At 50.3% G+C, this 23,188-nt stretch overlaps 1 protein-coding gene across 1 annotated transcript in view; it reads left to right on the forward strand.

Annotated features, from left to right (window-relative positions):
* ITPR1 (inositol 1,4,5-trisphosphate receptor type 1) overlaps window positions 1-23,188 on the forward strand; it is a 1,666,678-nt gene that overhangs the window by 1,618,182 nt on the left and 25,308 nt on the right. Inside the window, exon 59 of the mRNA XM_086939209.1 lies at window positions 1,679-1,840. Within this exon, the coding sequence (XP_086795335.1) occupies window positions 1,679-1,840 (162 nt within the window). The remainder of the gene's footprint in view (window positions 1-1,678; window positions 1,841-23,188) is intronic.

The following is a 23,188-nucleotide window of genomic DNA, read 5'->3' on the forward strand; positions in this document are numbered from 1 at the left end:
ATCAAAGGCCGCTGACTGATCCAATAAAATCAGCATGGCCTTGCCACCCCTATCAAGGACGTCTTTTATGGACTCCGAGATTTCAAGGAGCGCCATTTCAGTGCTGAAATTTGGCCAGAAACCCGATTGACTGTGATGAAGTATGTTGTTAGATTCTACAAACGTGGTGGTAACCGCATTAACATATTTTTCCAACGTTTTAGAAAAGAATGGTAAGAGCGAATATAGGCCTATATTTGGAAGCTATATCTGGGTTCAAGGTTGGCTTTTTCAGGAGGGGGAGTAGTGCGCCTTCTTCCACCTAGTCGGGACAAGCCCCAGCTGTAGAGACACATTCAGAATCTGATTGATTACTCGGTTGATGAACGCAGCTATTGATGCTAGGGTGGAAGCAGGACATGGATCCGAGGGAGCCCCCGACTTCAAAGTTTTCATGATTTTCAGCTGAGGTTGCCAAGGAGAGAGGGGGAATTCAGAAAGGGAGGGAGCCCTCGTCCGAGGGAGGGGACAGGATATCTCAGTGTCTTGTCCAGGAGCCAGGGGGAGGGTAGCAAAAGCGTCCTGGGTTTGCAGAATGACAAAACCTCTTGGAAAGATTGTTTGGGACTTCGGCCTAAGGCGCAAAAGACTGCTGGCATCCTGTCTTTACATGACAGCACCCTATTCAGTTCCCACATAGATGAAGAGAATAAAAACTGGTTCAGAAACAGAACGTTCAGTGAGTCTGGAACCAGCTTTCACATAAGCCCTAAGGACCTATTTCTCAAATGAGGCCTTCTTCTGAAGTTAAATCGTTTTTGGAAACCCCCACACCACTGCAAAAGGTAAGCTGGCTCCCCTCTGCCACATTACTGATAGTCAAGACTTTCGTACAAAGAATAGGGTCTCTGTTGTCTTGGCCTTCTGCCAAGGTAGCCATTCTCCAGCAGTAGGTAACGCTTTGCTTGTCGTACTCCAACATTCAAGTGTAACAAAGCTGAAGCAATGCAACAAGCAAACACTCAGTGTAACTTATAAATGAAACCAATGTATCCATACTACTTGCAGCCACTACTGATCAATCAATCAACAATCACTGCTGTTTGGATTCGAAGTGGAACAATGGTTTCTGATGGGACATGTCAGCCTGTTTCATTAGTAATTCTCACCATGTGATAAGGGTTTCTCTGCTACTGTAACAGTGTATGCTGGGTTTCTGAATCTGGGCCGAATTACTTATTGGAAAAGGCATACGACTTTTCTGTTTAAAAACAAAAAGTCGCAAGAGTTGTTTTACTTTGACTCCAGACGAAATGACCCCCTTCCTGTCATTGAAGTGGCTTCTTATGTTTGATTGGATGCATCGATTATGGTTCCCTCCGACGCTAGCTCTATAAAGTGTCACATAACTTTTTCTCATGGTGGTTTTATGTTTTTTTTTCTTGCTTTTTCATGTGTTGCAGTGTAGCATCACAGAACATCAGTTGAAACCCACATCTGTAGGTAGGAACCGGTTACTGACAGTTCCTGATGTTCTACGATACCTGTTTTCAGAAAAGAATCCTGCCAGTGACTCTATTAAATTTTCTTTACATTAGGCCATGTATGCAGCAATGATTTTGTCTTATATTGCTTTAGTACATAGTTTATCTGTGCTTTGTGTTTTGGTCCTAACCCCTCCTTCCTTTGTGGTTTGCAGGACCATAACTTGGACTGGTTCCCTAGGATGCGAGCCATGTCCCTTGTGAACATTGATTCCGAAGGAGAGCAAAACGAGCTGAGGAACCTGCAGGAGAAGCTGGAGTCGACCATGAGACTGGTAATCAATCTCTCAAGTCAGCTGTCAGAGCTCAAGGACCAGGTGAGGACCTCTCAAGATAAAGGAAGAATGCCTGCGTTCTCTAGTTACTGTGAAGCATTGTAGTTTGGTCGCCTGCCTTATGTTAATGACTGTGCATTTAAAGACTGATTGTGGCACCTGGAGTACCTAATTGCATGCTTGTTCTTCATCTAATCTTAACCCCTTCGATGCTGATGACAAGCTCAGCTCGTCATCAGCCACGGGGGGCGTGTTCCGGATGACGAGCTGAGCTCGTCATCTAACGCGGCTTTTTGAAAAAAGCAGCGTAGCGCAAAAATTACCGCTGCAGCGATGAGGTTAACTAATTTCCACCACCTCGAGATCTTTCTTATGGCGTTAGAGCTAATTAGGTTGATGTGCTCATAAAGAGTATGGTAATGTGCTGTTTAGTACTCAGTGGACGTCTCCCCTATGGTGGATGCCGAGGGAGATTACTTTGAAAGCTAATACTGTTTTGAGTTTTTGCTATAAGCCAGTGTTTTTTTTTTTTTATTGATGCTGCATTTCACTGACAACCTCCTCGATTAGGTAGCTTTGTCCACGTTCGTGAAAACAGCAGCTCACTATTGAGTTTTGTTAAATTCTCTTGGTGTTTAGTGGTAGAAGAAATGTGAATCCAGCATCTTGGCTATAGTGGTCATTTTCTATAATGGGCTTGAGCGCCAATAATGACTTTTTCATTTTGTTCTTTTCTGAACTGGTGTGATGACGATCAGTTTTTGGACATAATTCCCTTCTCTTCAGCTTGACGATCTGAATCTCAGTGCTGATGTAGCTGAACCTTTCTAGAGCTTGCATTAGAATATCACTTGTCGATGCAGTAATGTATGTGTGAGATGTGACTGAGCTTGGGCAAAGACTTAATTGCTTGTGGAGGTAACCTAAAGCAGTTCTGGTATATGTTTGAATGTTTAGCAGCATCATTGCTTATGTGGTTCCCAGATGGTTTTATATGATAAAACCTGAAAGTTTGTTACAAACTTCACCTCACAGGAATAGGGCTTGGTTCTGCATGTCAAGCCATGGAAATGACTGCTCAGTAGGTTAGCTTTGATAATTTCTGTTGTAAGTTTATTTACAGTTGTATTTATTTGAATCTAGACAGGCATAGCCGTCAACCATTGAACATTGCCAACAGACCTTCCCTCTGTTGGGCTTGAATTGCTTTTGCAGAGTTTGGTATCTAGTCCATGAATTTGTCAGTGCAGTTGTTGGTATTTTGATATTATCCATCAAGCATCTTGTGTGTTTTACAAGGCCAGACACAGAGGGGCTCCTCGGCCTGAACATTCTTCTGGATCTTTCTTACTGTGTAGCTTCTTTGTCCATGGAGTAGATGGATATTTGTGCAACAAAGTGTTGACTCTGAGATGTGCTCCATCACTTAAAGCAATAATCCTTAGCGTGCAGTATGAAAGCCTTGAATGCCCAAGATGTTTCTCTTGCAGTCTGTAAACTTAGCACGAGGCCAGGCTTGTAACATTTCATCTTGAATCATTGGGTGTCTGCCAATGGCAACCCTCTTTGAGCCTTGATCCCTTGTAGTACGCTAACCTCTCCAGTGTGTGCCCTGCTATGGGTTCCAGTGCAGACGTTCGGCTCTCTTGACTTGTATCTCCTGTTCAAGCATTTCTCTGAAAACAACAAAAGGGACTTTTCGATGAGTCAGATGTTTGGGGCTGTAATGGCTGCTAACCCACAACGTGGATAGGAAAGGCGTAGTATTTATTTTCCAGACTGCCAGAGCACTGCTAAAGGTGGTGGCATCCTCAAAAATCTTTGTTTGACTAGTACTGCTTGACAGTTTCTCAAACTCACTTTGTTGGCAGGTTTGAGGTGCGCCTCATCTGTGACCGTACCTTTGCCCTTAAATACAGACTTACTTCAATGCTTGTGCAAGAACTTTGAGGCATAGATTCCGAGTTGACTGATATTTAGTTTTAAAACCTGTAGGTTGTCCTCTTCTGTCCGTTTGCAGTGTGTGTTTTGTAAAACTCCTAAACCACACTAAAGGCAAAACAGCTGTGACACTTCTGGAGTAAAGTTATACAGCTTGAGTTTTTCGGATTCCCTTATGATGCTTCACATGTAGAATATGATGTCCCAGAGACACATCCCTTCTTCTCTGCTACTGCATTTCCAAACCATGGCGTCTCAGAGTATCATCTGCCTGGTTCTGATGTATCACAGAAAAGAAGCATCTCTGGCATCTCTTGGATGTATCATTCAGTATGCACACTGTGCCGTATAACTGAAAAAAGGCTGTGGTTCTTCCACTTCAGAAAAAAACTAATATCAGCCCTGAGAAACTGGAAAATCTCTGCCCTATCTCGCTGTTACCGTATCTGGTGAAAGTGGCAGAGAAGGCTGCAAATATACAGCTCATGGCCCATGTGGAAGAAGCCAATCTTCTCCACCCCACGCAATTTGGATTTCGGTCACTTCACTCTACGGAGTCAGCTCTACTAATGGCCACGGAGGCCATTAGGCAGGGAGCAGATGAGGGGCAAACAATGGCTCTCATCCTTTTGGACCAGAGCGCCGCTTTTAACACTGTAGCACATTACACCTTGCTACAGTGTCTGAACAAGGGCGGTGTCTCAGGCGCGGCGCTAAAATGGATACAAGCATTCCTGATGGAACGTAGCTTTCAGGTTAGACAGGGCGCCCACTACTCCAAAGCTATGAAACTCGATCAGGGTGTGCCTCAGGGCTCTGCCCTGAGCCCCATCCTATTTAACCTATATGTATCTCCAGTGGTGAGTATAGTGGAGGGTTTTGGAATCAGGATTGTCTCATATGCCGATGACACGCAGCTGGTCATCTCTCTATCGCGGGCACCGGGTCTGGCGGCATCCAACTTCAGAGCATGCATGCAGGAGCTTGCCTCCTGGATGGCCAGCAACTGCCTGAGGTTGAATGATAGCAAGACGGAGGTGCTCGTGGTGGGGGTGTGCCGTCTGTGTGGTCATCGGCATGGTGGCCGTCTTGCTTAGGTCCTACACCTATGCCGTGGTCCCAGGCTAAGAACCTGGGTGTATGGGTAGACACTGATCTCACATTTGAACCTCATATCAGACGTGAGGTGGGGACTTGCTTTGGTGTCCTGAAAGGTCTACGCAAAACTATGGACCTCCTTCCGATAGAAGCCAGGAAGACGCTAGTGCATGCACTTGTTACTTCACGTTTAGATTATGGTAACATACTGTATCTGGGTGCCAAGGTCAAAAGTCTTAACTGGCTTCAGGTGATGCAAAATGCGGCGGCTCGGTTGGTCCTTAGGCAACCGAGAAGGGCTACTTCCAAAAAGGCCTTGGACGCTCTTCACTGGCTTCTTGTCAGGAAGAGAATTGTGTTTAAGGCCCTTTGCACATGCCACCGCATTACCCAAGGCATTGGTCCTAGGTACCTGCAGAGTCTCATTACTGTCTACAGGCCTGTACGGTCCCTTAGATCTAGTGGGGCTGGCCTGCTGGTTGTCCCTAAAGTCAAGAGGGCCAGGATGGGTGGCATATCTTATCGGCTCTTGGCGGCCAGGAGCTGGAATAAACTCCCTCTCGAGCTTCGGTTGGAACCCTCTGAGACCAGGTTTAGAAGAGAGCTTAAAACACACTTGTTCCTTCATTGATAGGCCTGGGCGTCTTTAGTCTGGGCATGGGGCTCTAGGATCTTTCACTTACTACAGCGCGGGGACACGCCGGTGGGCGTAACCAGGCGCTTTATAAGCTTCCTTATTATTATTATCTATCTGCTACACTGTTGCAACTGTACTTCAAGGTTATTGGAACCCTAGAGCTGAGGTGCATCTATCTGCTGTTCTGTGAGGTAGTCTTGGTTCCTCGGCTGAACCTTAGAGAATCACATTTACTGATTCACAACCCCCAGATCTTGGGAGCCAGAGGAAGATCTGAACACTACCTTCTCCTGTAAAATCTAGACCATAGATCCTGAGTGATGCATCTCTCTGCGCCCCTATCAATACTCCCTCTATAGGGCACCAGAGCACCAACCGTTGGATATGTGGATTTCCAGAACCATGAACTCCCATGAGGCTCACCTGTGCTACCCTACTGCCCTTAAGGTCGGCATGTTCTCCCAGAGGTGATTCTCTTGCCACCTCGTAGCACCTTTACACCCAGAACATTCATTGCCAAAAGATGCACCTCCCTTTTGTGCTTGTGCTTCACAACCACAGCATCGAGTCCAGGAGCATCAACTCTGACTGCAAGTACACCTATTTTTTATTTCTTTATTGGCATTTTTAATCTAGAATATAGTAAAGGATACAGTACGAAACAGTCATGTAGTAGGTCAACGAACACATCCCTGTATATTGACATGAGATAACGTTTGGTAGCAGATCATAAAATGCTATGGGCGTCACAGCAAGGTAACAATTAAAAGAAAATATGGGAAGGATTTTACCATAATCTGTCTCTCGTAGAGGAGTAGCCAATGTATGCATCCTAACTTAGAACAAAAAAAAGTCAATAACATCACAATCTGCCTGGCTGGCACTTCCCATAACGGCGAACAGGAAATGTGGAGACATGAGTGGCAGGCTTTTATCACTACAGGAGGGGCAGAGACTGACAGGTGTTCCAGGGGAAACAAGGGAGGGGGGAAGAACCCAGATGTTTTCCCGCCCGGGGGGGGGAGCTGCCTTCATTGTCTATAAACCAAGCATGTGTGGTTCAATCGATCATTCAGTCCGCCATCTAGGTACCCAACAGACTCCACATTGCAGGCTCCTCAGCACGAGAAGGGACAGGTGCAGGCTGTCAAACAACTTGAGAGCATAAGTGTCCGAACCGTGGCTGCTCCATCTCCCCCAGTGTTTTATGATCACGTTATTACACTTGCCTCTGCTAAGGCCCATTTCAGTCACCTATAGCCAGTTCCAAATCATGGGTGGGTAAAAGGCCTTCCTGTTCATGGCAATCAAGCGCTTTAAGAGGACCAAGGCCAGATCAACAAACTTCAGGTAGTGTTTATTATGTTTAGTGTGTAGGGTAATCCCTAAAAGGCAAACGAGTGGGTCCGAAGGCAGCTGGACATCGATCACTGATGAAACCTGTGCTAACACCTGGGTCCAAGTGGGCATCAGCAGGGGGCACTCCCAAACAATATGCATAAACGTAGCGTCCATGTGGCCACATCTTGGGCATGCAGGGGAGGCGGTATGGTGTGAGGAATGTTTGATGCAAAATAAATTGTGGAAATTTTAGATGGGCATTACAGAAAACTCGCTTTACCCGCTCTAGAGCCATGGCCTACTGCTTGGAGGTTAATTCTGTGCTGAGGAAACCCTTCCATGTGAGTTTGGCTCGGGTTGACAGGTCCAGGCTTGCAACCTGTAGAGCTGCATATAGTACAGAGAACGCCAGGCAGCCAAGCCCATGTGTCAAGAAGTATGGCAGTTCCAGGTGCTGTGATGGCCACATACCCCCCCCCCCCCCAAAATGTTAAATGTTTTTATTAACATTTTCACATTTTTCATGTACACATTAAGCTCATATTTTTTTATCACATTTGTAACATTCAAATAATACATGTTGATATCCGAAATTTACGTATCTGAAAGAGACACGTTAGTGATAGATTCCTTACCTTAGAATATCCCCAGGCGTCAGACTGGATCCGGAAACTTTTGCGTAGCAGTACCCTTGCGCGTCGGTAGGCGTCGTCTGCGGCTCCGCCTCCGTCGTGGGTGCCGTGATGATGTCGTCTGAGTACTTAGACGCCGCCTCCGCGTTCTGTCGTCAGTTCTTCTTTTTTCCGCGCCAGCCAGAGCAGATCTGGAAAAAGCAGTAACCCTAGTCAATTTTTGACTAACTTTTTGGGATAATTTTTGATCATTTCTCGAAGTCTTGCGACTCTGATTGGTGCCGTAGGGATGCCTGGTTTCAAGCACTGTGAGGATTGCGACCGGGGGTTCGGGTGACACCGCCCACGCGGCTCCTTCGGAGTCGCGGGCGTCGCGACCCGCCCCACATCCTCCGGTCCCTGGGCGAGACGCGACGCCGGAGGAGATTGAGCGCTTCCTCATGGCCATGAGGTCCCTTTCTCCTCCGACGGGCTCCACGGCGCCTTAGGGCCCAGCGGACCCGTCTGGGGCCCCTAGCGGGTCAGGGACTTCGGCCCCGACGCCGTCGGGTGCTTCGGCCCGGATGCCACCGGCGCATTCGGGCCGGCGCCACGGGGCCCCACAGTCCCGACACCGGCGGCGCCTTCGGGCCCGGCGCCGCAAGGTCAAGCGGTCCCGGCGCCTTCGGGCCCGGTGTCGCAGAACCCCACTGGACCTTCTTCGGGCTCTGGATCATCACTGGTGGACCGTACGACACCCCCCGGCGTCGGTCCGTCTGGTGTCACCTCCGGCGCCGTCCTCTGGCGGCGCCGGCCCCGATGCCTCCTTCGCTCCTGTTCCGGCGTCGGAACGGCGCCGCTGGGCGCCGCTTTCGACAGCGTTTGGAGATTTTCACTTCTACGAACAGGCTCCATTGATTGACAACCCTGAGTATCAGGAGATGGGTGATGAGGATTGGGAGGGGTCTGAAAATCCTCTGACCAAGGAGTGTCAGTCTCATCAGGACTGGGCTGGAGACCTTGGGGAGGCCAGTGGCCTGGACACCTCTCCAGACACTGGTTTTATCTCCCCTCCTACCGTGGCTTCGGAGGACGGGGCAACCTATAGTGTGGTGTTGACGAGGGCTGCCAAGGCCTTGGGCCTTGAGCTCCCCGTCGCGGCCGTGAGGACTAACCTCCTCACTGAGGTCCTTAAACCACAGACAAGCTCGGCCGAGCCTCTGCTGCCGTTTAATGAGGCCTTGACCGACGTACTTTTGGGCACTTGGTCCAGGCCTGCTACGGGTTCGCCCGTAGATAGGGATGTGGCCAGACGCCACCGCCCGGCCCCGGGCGACCCATGTTTCCTGTCCACCCACCACACCCCGAGAGTCTGGTCATTCAGGCCTCCAATTCCCAGATCGCATTCCCATCGGCTCCGCCGGACAGGGAATCCAAGAGGTACGAGCAGAACGGGAAAAAGATCTTCTCCTCCCTTAGTCTGGGACTGCGGTCTTCCAACACCGCATGCCTCTTGGGCCGCTACACCCACTCTCAGTGGGAGACGGTTGCGGAAGTGCTGCCAGAGTGTCCGTTGGAGGTACGGGCCAAACTCGGCCAAGCCCTTGTGGAAGGTCGGGATGCAGCAAAATACTCAATCCGGTGTGGGCTGGATACCACCGACTCACTAGGTAGAGCGATGGCAACGACGGTGGCGGTTAGACGCCACGCCTGGTTGAGGTCCGCCAACTTCTCGGCAGATGTCCAAGACACTCTGATGGACATGCCGTTCGATGGCCGTCGACTTTTTGGCGACAAGGCAGACCACGCGCTTGAGCGCTTTAAGGACTCCAGGGCTACGGTCAAGTCCTTGGGCCTCTCAGTCCCGCGCCAGCAAACGGGTGCCTTTCGCTCCTTTCGTGGCCAAGGAAGGAGTGTTCCCACACGTGCCGCCAAGCACACGCCGCAGACTAACATCCAGCGCGGTGGCGGCCGTAGAAATCGCTGTGGAGGCTGTCTGGGACAACGGCGAGGCCAGCCCACACCTTCCCCCGCAGCATCCGCCTCTAAACCCTCCTAGTTCATGCTTCTCGGCCCATGTGACGCCAGTGGGGGGCAGGGTTCGCCATCACCACTCTCACTGGTGCACTGTCACTTCGGACAGGTGGGCGCTGCAGATCGTCCGGAGCGGCTACTCTCTCCCGTTCGAGACGACCCCTCAAGCCATGCCATCGCAACACCACCGCGTATCGGGGGATCACTTGCGGCTTCTGCAGGAGGAAGTTTCGGCCCACTTGGCCAAGGGGGCCATCGAGCGCGTTCCTGGGCCAGAAGTAGGACGTGGTTGCTACTCCCACTACTTTCTGGTACCCAAGAAGGGCAAAGGGGGCCTACGCCCTATCTTGGACCTACGGAACGTCAACTGCTTCCTCCGGAAGGAGAAGTTCAAGATGCTGACTCTGGGTCAGGTCTTAGCTGCCCTGAACCCAGGAGACTGGATGGTAGCGTTGGATTTGCAGGATGCGTATTTCCACATCCCCGTCCTGCCGGCCCACCGGCGTTACCTGCTGTTCACGGTAGGCCACGAGCACTTTCAGTTTACCGTGCTCCCCTTCGGCCTTACCAGCGCCCCACGGGTGTTAACGAAGGTGATGGCGGTAGTCGCAGCTCATCTGCGCCGGTTAGGGGTCTCAGTCTTCCCCTACCTCGACGACTGGTTGTTGAAGGCGGGCTCGCCCCAGACAGTCGTCAACCAGCTCCAGACAACAGCAGACCTCCTGCACCAGCTGGGGTTCTCCATCAATGTGCCGAAGTCACACCTGTGTCCCTCTCAGAAGCTCCTTTTCATCGGAGCGGTTCTCGACTCGGCGCAGTTTCGGGTTTACCCACCCGAGCAGCGGGTTCGGGATATACAGGCTCTGATTCCAATCTTCCAGCCTTTATCCCGGGTTTCAGTCAGGTTGACGCTGCGGCTTCTGGGGCTGATGGCTTCTTGCATCCTTCTGGTGCATCACGCCCGGTGGCGGATGCGGGCTCTGTAGTGGGACCTGAAGTTTCAGTGGGCCCAGCATCAGGGCAACAGATCCGACCATGTCCTGATCTCGGAGGGCACTGCAAGACAGCTGCAGTGGTGGCTCACGGACCGCGATTGGGTCAGCGGCAGATCCCTCTCCCTTCCCCAACCGGAGCACGCAGTTGTGACGGACGCGTCCCTCCAGGGCTGGGGAGGCCTTGTGGGAGAGGCGGAGATCAGAGGCCTCTGGTCTCCGGCAGAGTCCCGGCTCCATATCAACCTTTTGGAGCTGCGGGCGATTAGTCTAGCACTGAAGGCATTCCTCCCCTCTGTCCGGGGGAGTGTAGTGCAGGTGTTCACGGACAACACCACCGCCATGTGGTACTGCAACAAACAGGGCGGGGTGGGGTCGTGGACCCTCTGCCAGGAGGCTCTGCGCCTCTGGCAGTGGCTGGAACATCAGGGCGTGATTCTGGTGGTTCAACACCTGGCAGGTTCTCTGAACGCCAGGGCGGACGAACTCAGCCGCCGGTGCATGATGGATCACGAATGGTGTCTGAACTCGGACGTGGAGCAAGGTCTCTTTCTGCAGTGGGGAGAGCCTTGGTTAGATCTATTCGCCACCGAAGAGAAGGCGCAATGTCATCAGTTCTGCGCGTTGGAATTTCCAAGGCGGCACTCGCTCGGAGACGCTTTTCGTCACAAGTGGAGTTGCGGTCTGTTGTACGCCTTTCCGCCTATACCACTTCTGCCCAGAGTGCTGAAGAAGATCAGGCACGACCGGGCACAAGTCATCCTTGTGGCTCCGGACTGGGCACGAAGGTACTGGTATCCCGAGCTACTCAGTATGTCAGTAGATCCCCCGGTTCGTCTGCCTCTTCAGGAGGACCTTCTGTCGCAGCAGCAGGGGACGGTCCTCCACCCGAACCTGTCCAGTCTCCACCTCCATGCTTGGAGATTGAGCGGCGACAGTTGAGGCCATTTCACTTGCCTCCTGAAGTTTGTAACATCATTCTGGCAGCCAGGCGTCCCTCCACAAAGTCGGTATATGCCTGCAGGTGGAACAGATTTGTGGCTTGGCTGTGGATCCTCTCAATGCCCCCCTTTCTGAGGTTCTTCTCTTTCTTCTTTCTCTTGCCCGGCAGGGCTCTGCTCTAAGCACTATCAAGGGCTACCTTTCTGCTCTTTCAACCTTTTTGAGGCTGCCTGATCAACCTTCTTTGTTCAAGTCCCCTATCGTTACTCGATTCCTGAAAGGCATCACGCATATGTACCCTCCTGTGCCCTTTGTGATGCCTCAGTGGGACTTGAACTTGGTTCTTACATTTCTGATGTGCGCTCCCTTCGAGCCACTCCACAACTGTCCTCTTCGCCTTCTTACTTTGAAGACTGCCTTCCTGGTAGCCATCACCTCTGCCAGGAGAGTGAGTGAGCTCCAGGCTCTATCCTGTAAACCTCCTTTCCTTTCAGTCCATCCGGACAAGGTTGTGTTGCGGACAAGGCCCTCTTTCCTACCCAAGGTAGTCACGGCCTTCCACATTGGGCAATCTATCACCCTGCCCACCTTCTTTCCGCCTCCGCATCCCTCGAGAGAGGAAGAGAGGCTCCACCGTCTGGACCCAAAACATGCGCTCATTTTATTTGGATTGCACACGCCAGTTCCGGGTGGTTGACCAACTCTTTGTTGGTTACGTGGGCGCTAAGAAGGGGAAAGCGGTGCACAAGCGGACCATCTCGCGGTGGATCGTCTTGTGTATCCAGGCGTGTTACTCCTTGGCTAAGAAGGAACCCCATGTGGGGCTGAGGGCTCATTCCACTCGAGCCACAGCGACTACAACTGCCTTGGGCCTCGGTGTGCCCTTACAGGACATTTGCAAGGCGGCTACGTGGGCCTTGCTGCACACGTTTGCACGACATTATTGCCTGGACAGTCAAGTCCGGAGGGATGGCTTCTTTGGCCGTTCAGTCCTCCAGGACTTTCTGGTGTGATTATTGGTTCGCAGACCCACCACCGGGGTTGGTATTGCTGGGGTATCTATTCTAAGGTAAGGAATCTATCACTAACGTGTTTCTTTCAGATGCACAAGTTACTACTTGTGTAACGATATATCTGTAAGAGACATTAGTGATAGATTCCTTACCGACCCACCCATCCTCCCCGTTCTGCGAACCGATATCTAGGGTTAAGTTCATCCCCTTTCAGGGCCCTAGTTTCATGGCACCAGTGTTGGTTTTTGGCATAGCTCTGCGTTTCTGGCGCGGAAAAGCGGTGTCTAAGAACTGACGTCAGCACGCGGAGGCGGCGTCTAAGTATTCCGACGACGTCATCACGGCGCCGACGACTGACGCGGAGCCGCAGACGACGCCTACCGTCGCGCAAGGGTACTGCTACGCAAAAGTTTCCGGATCCAGTCTGACGCCTGGGGATATTCTAAGGTAAGGAATATATCACTAACTAATGTCTCTTACAGATATTTCGTTGCACAAGTAGTAACTTGTGCGTTCGGTTAGGGCATCTTGTGTCTAATGCAAGGATCTTGTCTGCATGCGTTACTGTTCATGTTGCTGCATGTTTTGTTTAGTTGTGATTTGCAGTGCGAATCCTTCCTGTATGATTCGGTCTGAAAACTACTGATACGTTTTCATAACTGTTAACTGTAGATCTAACTTGGATACACTGTAGGGGTTTATGGGTTATGGGCTATGTTCAGGCGGGGTTGTTTGACTTGCAGATTGTTATAATGTTGGTTTATATATTTCTAGGTTTGCGGGGAGTATGTGGTAGCTTCTACTGGCCTTTCCTGCATATTCAGTGTCTGTGTGGGGCGTAATACGTTTTTCCTGATTTGGGGCTGACTTGTCTTCTGTGTGCCTCTTCAGATGTATTCTGGGTTGTTTGCGCTACCAGAGTCTGGGATGCTGTAGGTGATTCGCCATGTGTTGTCTGTTTGAACTGGTGTAGGAGTTGAATCCATTCAATAGATATGTGATGTTTACGTGTGCCTCTCACTTCTAATCGCTTCCTCCTCTGCAGCGCCCCATTTTTTTTACTGCCCTCACCCAGGCTATAGGGAGTCCAGCCGTGGTCCTCCAGTACATAGCTATTTCTCTTTTTGCTAGCAGTAATGCTAGCGATATGAAATGCGTTGACTGCTAGTACACCTATATGGTGGGGATCCCTAGTGGTACATCTCTGCTCCGTCGCAGAAGCATGTTTAGAGCCTTGGGTCCAATAGGTGCATACTATTTGTATGTGGCATAAGATCTCAATGTAGCATCTCTATATCTTACACTTTGTACGTCCCATAGGTGTATTTCTTCCTCCTTGCTGCTGCTACATGGAATGTAGTCGGGCTTGGGGAGAGTGGCTCTATCTCCCTTTGAAACGGCTGGGATTATCAAATAGTGCCTTCAAGCCATTTGATTAGTGCTAGTTTATAATTTCTGATTGATACTTCTACCTGCAGACGATTCCTTACCTGTAGAATTAGCCCAAGTGTCTGACTTGCTCTGTAAACGTAAAGATTTCACATCACCTGTAGTGGGCATTGGCTCCATGTCCATGCTGGAAGTTTCATCGATTGGATATAGTCACTTAAGCCATATCTTAGCCACCCAGTCGCAATGATGTCAGTTCCCCTTTTTTTGCTCACCTTCAGGGCAGATCCAGAGCTCGCTCTTCAGCGTTGGTTTTTACCTCACAGATAAAATTTTGTGAAATACTAGTCGCCACCAAAGCTCTCGGGTATTAAGCCTTGAAGGAACTGTGAGTGACAAAAAATTGCTAACCCTCTATTCCATTTGTTTCTGGTGCCTTGGGTCACATCTTGACTTGCGCTCCTGTGAATCTTGTCAGAACCTGTACTCTAAGACCCTCAAGGAGCATGAGGCCAAGCTGATCATGGTTCATGCCAAAGACAGGTGAAGTTGTCCCCTATTCACACCTCAATGCAGGTCCCCTGTTTGACATTTTTCTGATAGATACATCTGCCGTGTGGATTCCTCACCTTGTGAATATCCCCCTTGCGTCAGCAATGTTCGGAAATTTTCTTCGTTGCACGCCGACGTGGGCGACGTCACAGGAGCACGGCATCGCGCGCGACTCCGTCTGACGTCACCGACCCCATATCAGGCCCACGCCGGCGTGATGACGTCAATTCCCTTTTTTCCGCGTCTCCGACGCTAACGGTTTTCGGGATCTTCAGCGATACCTAGTATCTTTCTGTTTAATAATTGTCACTGTTTCTCTCTTATGACTTGGTTCTTTTCCGGAGATGTCGTCGAGGAAAACAGGCTTTAAGTCATGTAGGTCTTGTGCCCGCATGATGTCCATCACTGACCCACATAAGGATTGTTTGTGGTGTCTTGGTTCGAGTCACAACGTCAAGAACTGCGATTCCTGTTTTAAAATGAATCCAAAGGCGCTTCGAGAGCGTGAGGCAAAATTGCTTTTGGCGAAAGTGAAACAGGACTCTGGACGACATTCGAGATCGACGTCACGAAGATCGAAGTCGAAGCAAAGGTCTCGGTCGAAGTCAGGATCGGCGTCGAGATCCAGAGTGGGTTCGAGGTCTGGAGAGGAGTCGAGGTCTAAAGCGAAGTCAAAGTCCAGAGAAAGATCTAGGTCTAGATCTAAGTCGGCTTCCGGTCATGCTTCGAGCTCCTCGAGGAGAAAGCATAAGAGGAGGAAGCACAGTTCGAAACATCATTCGGAGAAGGAATCCTCTGACTCGAAGAGAAGGTCTCACAAACATCGTAAAGACTGTCTCTCCTTCGCCTGCTTTGTCAAGAGATGGTTCTCCGGCGCCGGAGCCGGACCCGGACCCGGAGCCGGTTTCCCTTTGGAGCATGAAGAAGAAGAGGTGACTCCTCGAGAACCGGCTTCAGCTGAGACTCCTGTGAACCCAGAAGGTCAGGGTGAGGATGTGTCGGGGCGGCCTCCATTGCAACATCCGGTAGGTCCGTACCCTTCCTTTCCTGGTCCTGGACAGGATCCCTCGCATTTTCTCAATGCGATGTTTGGAGTTTATTCTAGGGCAATGTACCCCACTGGAGCGCCTGGTGGCCCCATGGGTCCATTATCGTACAATCTGGGTATTCCTCAGTCGTACGCCCCTGCTCCATTTATGCCTTTCTTGCCGGCGCCTCTTTCACCATGGCTCGGTACGGCTCCACCGAGGTCTTCGACTCTGCATGCGGCTTCGCCGACTCCGGATCGACCTTGCAGTCGAGATCGAGGTACCACACCTGTTCATGACTCTCGTCCTCCTGCTCCGGCTCCTCGATCGACGTCGGAACCGGCTCCGTCGGAGTCGTTACCGGATCCGTCGACTTCGATTCGTTTGGAGTGGTCGAGGCGAAGAGCTCAGCGTCTTCTCGAACAAAAGGATGATGAAAGTTCTGATGTGGAAGAAGGCGAGCTTCCTGATCATGATGATGATTTCGATGAGCTTCGGGATGCTAGTGGTCTGGAACTCTCTCCCGAGTGGGGTCTGCCTTCGACTTCTGATGCACCATCAAGGGACGTGGCACCCTATCACGTGGTTATTAGGAAGGCTGCTGACCTTCTTAGCTTAAAGCTGCCCACAGTGGAGTACAAGCCCAACATCCTCACAGAAGTCTTGCATTCTCCTTCTTCGATTGTGGAGCCTACACTGCCATTTACTGATGCCTTGACGGATCCGATTAAGGAGATTTGGAAGAGGCCGTTGTCTGCTCCTGCAGTTTCAAGGGTTATTGCAAGGCGCTATAGGGTGGCTCCTGATGACCCTGCATTTCTTTCTACCTATCCATCTCCGGAAAGTCTTGTGGTTCAGGCGGCTTGCTCTAATAGGGCTGCAGGCTCTTTCCCTCAAGTGCCAGCTGACAAAGAGTCTAAGAAATTAGATCAGTCTGCGAAGAAGACTTTCTCTTCTGGGAGCATGGCTCTTAAGTCATCAAATGCTACTTGCCTTTTAGGTAGATATGTGCACGCGCTGATGGACTCAGTGAAGCAATTGTCATCAAAACTTCCTGAGGAGGATAAGAAAAACTTTAATGAAGTGATATCTGACACTCAGGCTGCGGCCCGCATGGTCATTCAAAGCTGCATGGACACTGTGGATTCTGTTGCTAGAATTATGGGCTCATCCATTGCGACCAGGAGAGCCGCATGGTTAAAGTCATCTGATTTCTCAGCGGATGTGCAGTCTACATTGCTGGACTTACCCTTTGAAGGAACTGGCTTTTTTGGTAAGAAGGCTGATGTGGCCTTGGAGAGGTTTAAGGACAGCCGTGCCACTGCAAGATCTTTGGGTCTGCAGATGAGAGGGTCGACGACTAGAAAATTCAAGGGATTTGGTAAATCTTCTTTTCGTCCCTTCAAGCAGGGCCAACAACAACAACAGCAGCAGCAGTAGAACCCTCTATATAGGTCCTATAGAGGTAGACAGAGGGGTCGTGGACGTGGACGTCAAGTCTCCTCTTCCTCCACTTCCTCCAATAATGCCCAACCCCCACCCGCATCAGCAAAGCAGCCCTAGATCCACCATTCTGGATCATGTAGGGCCAGTAGGGGGTCGGCTTACTCACTTTCTACGAGATTGGGAATCTGTTACATCATATCTTTGGGTTCTCAATCTCGTAGAGAATGGGTATGCACTTCCTTTTCAGGAGTTCCCTCCCAATTACCCTCCTTGCCAAGGTTATTGTTCGGAGGACCACCTGCTTCTCCTGCAGGAGGAAGTCCTGGCACTGTTTCGAAAGGGTGCAATAGAGGTGGTTCCAGAGCAGGAGAGGGGTCAAGGGTGCTACTCCCGGTATTTCTTGATTCCCAAGAAGGATGGCAGGCTTCGGCCGATCCTGGATCTCAGGATTTTGAACCTCTATCTCAAACAGGAGAAGTTCAAAATGCTCACCCTTGCTCAGGTTCTTCTGGCACTGATGGAAGAAGACTGGATGGTGTCGATCGACTTGCAGGATGCGTATTTTCACATCCCAATCCTGAAGTCGCACAGGAAGTATCTCCGTTTTACGGTGGGATCGCAGCACTACCAGTTTGCGGTCCTCCCGTTTGGACTTACTACTGCGCCTCGAGTTTTCACCAAGGTGATGGCAGTGGTGGCTGCGCATCTCAGAAGGTCAGGGATTCCTGTATTCCCTTATCTAGACGACTGGCTGATCAAAGCAGAGTCGCCGGAGATGGTGCTCCATCATCTGCAGGAGACAACTCAGTTGTTACACAGGTTGGGTTTTTCGATAAACGTACCCAAATCTCACCTGGTGCCCTCCCAGCGCAACCTGTTCATAGGTGCGGTACTGGACACTTCTGTATGTCGTGCATTCCCTCCACCTCAAAGGATTCACGACATTCAGGAAATGATTCCTTTATTCTACAATGGAGCGGTTGTTCCAGTCCTGAAGGTCCTTCGCCTGCTCGGTCTGATGGCTTCTTGCATTCTGTTGGTCAGTCATGCACGCTGGCACATGAGGGCGCTCCAGTGGTGCCTCCGCAGGCAGTGGTATCAGCACAACGGAGATCTCAGGGAGTCAGTGAAGATCTCCAGGGAAGCTGCAGCGGATCTGTCTTGGTGGGGCGTGGAAGGCAATCTGTCGCAAGGAAAGCCTTTTCAACTGCCTCCATCAGTGGCCACAGTGATAACGGATGCATCCACTCTCGGGTGGGGTGCTCATCTGGGAGACCTGGAGGTCAAAGGTCTTTGGTCTCCGGAAGAAAGGTTGTTTCACATCAACCTTCTGGAATTGAGGGCGATACGTTTGGCGCTCAAGGCCTTCCTCCCTTCACTTCGCGGTCGTTCGGTTCAGGTCCTAACGGACAACACGACTGCGATGTGGTACATCAACAAGCAGGGATGAGTAGGGTCGCAGTGTCTCTGCAGAGAGGCTCTGCGTCTCTGGTCCTGGGTTCAGGACCATCAGATTTGTCTGGTGGCAAATCATCTGGCCGGAGTTCTGAACATGCGTGCAGACAGTCTCAGTCGGCAGTTCTCTGCCGACCACGAGTGGAGGCTTCACCCGGAGGTTGTTCACGACATCTTTCAGATGTGGGGGACTCCTCGGGTGGATCTATTTGCCACTCGCGAGAATGCTCACTGCCCTTCATTCTGCAGTCTCCAGTATCCGATGCAAGGAGCATTGGGGGACGCGTTTCAGTTGAGTTGGGGAGATCGACTCCTTTACGCGTTTCCTCCCATACCTTTGATTCCTCGGGTTCTGAGGAAGATTCTTCAAGACCGGGCCCAATTCATATTGGTTGCTCCTGGATTGGCCAAGAAGGGTGTGGTATTCGGACCTACTCCACCTATCCTCTCACCCGCCGCTCCGTCTCCCTCACAGGGCAGACCTCCTCTCTCAGATGGAGGGGCAGGTTCTACACCCCCACCTCCAGACATTACACCTTCATGCCTGGAGATTGAACGGGGCAACTTGAGTTCTTTTTCTCTCCCTCACGAGGTGGTGGATGTCATTCTCTCTGCCAGGCGTGACACCACTGAGTCCATTTACTCCTATAGGTGGACAAAATTTGTTTCTTGGTGCAGGGAGAGGGATGTTGACCCTTTGAAGGCTCATTTGTCTAATATTTTACAATTTGCCCTTTATCTGGCACAGCAAAGTTTGGCTGTGGCCACGGTCAAGGGTTATCTTTCGGCCTTATCGGCGTTTCTATGTTTGCCGGATCAGCCTTCTCTCTTTAAATCTCCGGTGGTTTTGAGATTCTTGAGGGGTCTCATGAATATGTTTCCTCCTACTCCTTTTATTGTTCCTCATTGGGATTTGAATCTTGTGCTGACCTTTTTAATGGGTTCTCCCTTCGAACCCTTGCACAAGTGTCCATTGAGGCTTCTCTCTTTTAAAACTATCTTCCTCGTTGCAATCACCTCGGCAAGGAGGGTAAGTGAGCTTCAAGCTCTAAGTTCCAAACCCCCATTCCTGACCATTCATGCTGAAAGGATGGTTCTTAGGACCAGGGCTGCTTTTCTGCCTAAGGTGGTGACTCCTTTCCATCTTGGGCAGTCCATTACCCTTCCTACCTTCTATCCTCCCCCTCACCCGTCTAAGGAGGAAGAGAGGCTGCATCGCCTGGACCCTAAGAGGGCGGTGTCTTTCTATCTGGACAGGACTAAGGACTTCTGGATGGACGACCAGCTGTTTGTTGGCTTTGCTGGCTGCAAGAAGGGCAGAGCGGTGCACAAGCGCACTCTTTCCAGGTGGATAATCCTGTGCATCAAGATCTGCTACTCCCTTGCGGGTAAGGACCCTCCTGAGGGTATTAGAGCTCATTCAACTAGAGCAAAGTCTGCAACATCTGCTTTGTCTAGGGGTGTACCTGTTGAGGATATTTGCAGGGCCGCGACTTGGGCCTCCCTCCACACTTTCGCGAAGCATTACTGCTTGGATACCGAGGTGAGGAGGGATGGCCACTTCGCGCGCTCTGTCCTCCAAGACTTCCTGGTGTAGCAGAGTGGGCACCCTCCTCCGGGAGTGGGGACTGCTGTGGGAATCTATTCACAAGGTGAGGAATCCACACGGCAGATGTATCTATCAGAAGAACAAGTTACTTACCTTCGGTAACGCTTTTTCTGGTAGATACTATAACTGCCTGTGGATTCCTCACTGACCCACCCGCCTCCCCGTTGTCCACTCTGCTATACTTGGTCTTTCTGTATATATGGTTATGATACTATTGTATTGATTTAGTTCTATATGTACTGTGTACATTGTATATTTGCATGTTTGCTATCGTTGGTCCGTCCGTGTGCCTCGAAGGCACGGAAAAAAGGGCGGAACTGACGTCATCACGCCGGCGTGGGCCTGATATGGGGTCGGTGACGTCAGACGGAGTCGCACGCGATGCCGTGCTCCTGTGACGTCGCCCACGTCGGCGTGCTACGAAGAAAATTTCCGAACGTTGCTGACACAAGGGGGATATTCACAAGGTGAGGAATCCACAGGCAGATATAGTATCTACCAGAAAAAGCGTTACCGAAGGTAAGTAACTTGTTCTTCAGGTGCGAAATGCAAGAAACACAAAAAGCACAAGAAACTAAAAGGTATGTCTCCTAGATGTCATCCGATTCCCACGTGATCTTCCTCGGAGCTCAAGTTGGTTGTCATGGAGCCATCCCAATCTTCTCCCAGGAGTCCGAGCCAGTGACTGCTGGACCCAGCCACGGAACTCCTGTGATCTCCAACAGTTTAAACTTTTACCTTCTCAGAAAAACCATCACAGACTGTCTCTGGATTTCCATCCTGGGCAGCGATCCGGTAGTGTTCTTAAATACCATGTATTCTATCTTTCCAGAGCATCTGCACCATCAGGCACACCTTTGGGCATCTTAGCACCATACAGCTTTCTGCTGTTCATGCCTCAGACGCTGGTCTGATGCACTCTACCTGAACAGACTCTTCCGGTCTTTGAACCAGGTTTCAGGTGCACCTCACTAGCACCACCACTGCCGTCGCCTCCTTCAGCACCGGTCCCCTTAGTAGCACCACAAAACAGGTGAAGTAGGGAAGCACAAAGTGAAGAGGACTATAGAAGCAGGACACATGATCTGTTTGGAACAGATTCGGACCCCTTAGACCTTTAACCCTACAGAGGTGTTTGTCACCTACCAAGGTAATGAGCTACAAGGGCTGCCTTCCATAGCTGGGTTGGACACTTTGGCAAAGATAATGGTCTTTCCTACTGGACCCCCTACTCCAGAAGTAATGTCATTCTATATGATTTTCAGGAAGGCAACGGAGGTGTTGGATCTTTAACTCCCCTCAGTAGAGGCGAAGACCAACATCCTCACTGATTCTCCTACCAGCAGCTCCTATGTTGGAATATTTATTGCCTTTCACTGATGCCCTCCTGGAGCCCATCCTGGCAGCATGGACCAAATCGCACATTGGTTCCTGAAGTGAAAAAGTTTGCTGTGGCTAAATGCTACTGCCCAACTCTGTGTGATCCAGGGTTTCTATCTACCCATTAGTCCCCTGAAAGCTTGGTCATACAAGCATGTTGTTTCTCTGAAAAGTCAGACAGAGTATGTGTCTTAAGTCTCTCAATGCAAGCTCCTCCTTGCTCACCACAGCCACAAATGATTTTTGCCTCATGTGTCGGAGGATATGAGGGCGTATTTCCAGAAAGTGATCCAGAATGGGCAGAATACCTTCCGTCATAACATTAATTCTGATGGATGCATCTGCCTGTGGATTCCTCACCTTTTGAATAACCCATGACCCAGCATTCCCCTGAAACTTTTTTCCTAGTTCTCCTCGCCGACTAGGTCATCACAATGCCATGGCTCCGCTTGCCACTCAGCATGACGTCACCGGAGCCATAAGAAAGCCTAGTCTGTGTGATGACGTCAGTTCCCTTTTTTCCGTGCCGTCGACACGTAACGTTTTTCTAGGATTTTCCATACTATTTTCGTGTTACTTTATTTCTCCAGGTTTAACTGTAGCTGTACGATGCAGACTTCAAGAAAGTCTGGATTCAAGCCCTGTGGAGAGTGTGGGGGTCACATGTCCATCACTTACCCCCATGAAGACGGTTTGTGGTGTTTGTCATCGGACCACAGCGTGGAGGGCTGTTCCTACTGTCGTCTTAACTGGAACGCGAACCCGGGACATGTTACTCTGTTCGAGCGCACTCGCTCAGACATGCTTATGCCTTGTTGGTAACAGATACTTTCCTGGGTAAAGCCTCTGCACTCTGGAGTATACACCAAACCTTTTTTAAGGTCGGACATACTACCGGGCGCTAGGATTAATACTCTGGATATCGTCGTAGAATACATTGACCCGCCGGGTCGGAATTCTAACCGGCAGAGAGGATTCAGAAAATAGAATTGAACAGCCATACAGCCCTAATGAAGTCTTGGGCTGTTCCCCGTTCGAAATACGTGTTGGCTGGGTGTGCTTTTGATTAAAGAAAGAACAGGAAAAACACAACTTTTTACTCTTCATTGGTGCAATTCTTATCTACTTGATGTCACTTGACTTATAAACGTAGCGTGTGCAGAGGATATGAATTGATAATTGTTTTGACCCTAAGGACCAATAATTTGAGGGTATCTGGTGTTTTCCCTCACCTTGCTGCACCACTAAATTCATATCATATCTAACTGATGCAAACTCTATAGGTGCCATTTCTCCTTATCAAAAGACACCCCTCATGGTTTAATCATATTGCAGCAAGAGGTGGCAGCACTCATACGTAAAGGAACTGTGGAGTTGCGGCCAGAGCAGGAAAAGGGTCAGGGATGTGCTACACATTACTACCTGGTGCCCAAGTAGGATGGCGGTCTACACCCAGTCGTAGACCCTCGATACCTGAACTTGTTCCTCTGGAAGGAAAAGCTCAAGATACTGACTCTAGCTCAAATGTTACTGGAGTTGGAACTTGGAGACTGGATAGTGTCTCTTGACCTGTATATTACCTACTGCCACATACCTGCCTTGCGCTTCCACAAGAATTACTAGCTATTTGTGGTAGGTTCTATGCTCTACCAATTTGTAGTGCTTCCCTTTGGCACCAGGTTTTCATGAAGGTAATGGCAGTGATTGCAACCCGTCTTAGATTAGGCATCCCAATCATCCCTTACCTGGATGTTTATCTAATCAAAGCCTGGTTGCAAGAGATGGAGTCACGCCATCTGCAGTCAACAGTATTGCTACTGTTCTACCTGGGCTTTTCGATCAACTAGCCCAAATCTCACTTGTGGCACTCCCAACAACTCCAGTTCATAGGATTAGTAATGGGCACAACCCTTCTCTGCGCC

The sequence above is a fragment of the Lissotriton vulgaris genome, chromosome 9 (assembly GCF_964263255.1).
Source record: "Lissotriton vulgaris chromosome 9, aLisVul1.2, whole genome shotgun sequence".
Classification (NCBI taxonomy): Eukaryota; Metazoa; Chordata; class Amphibia; order Caudata; family Salamandridae; genus Lissotriton; species Lissotriton vulgaris.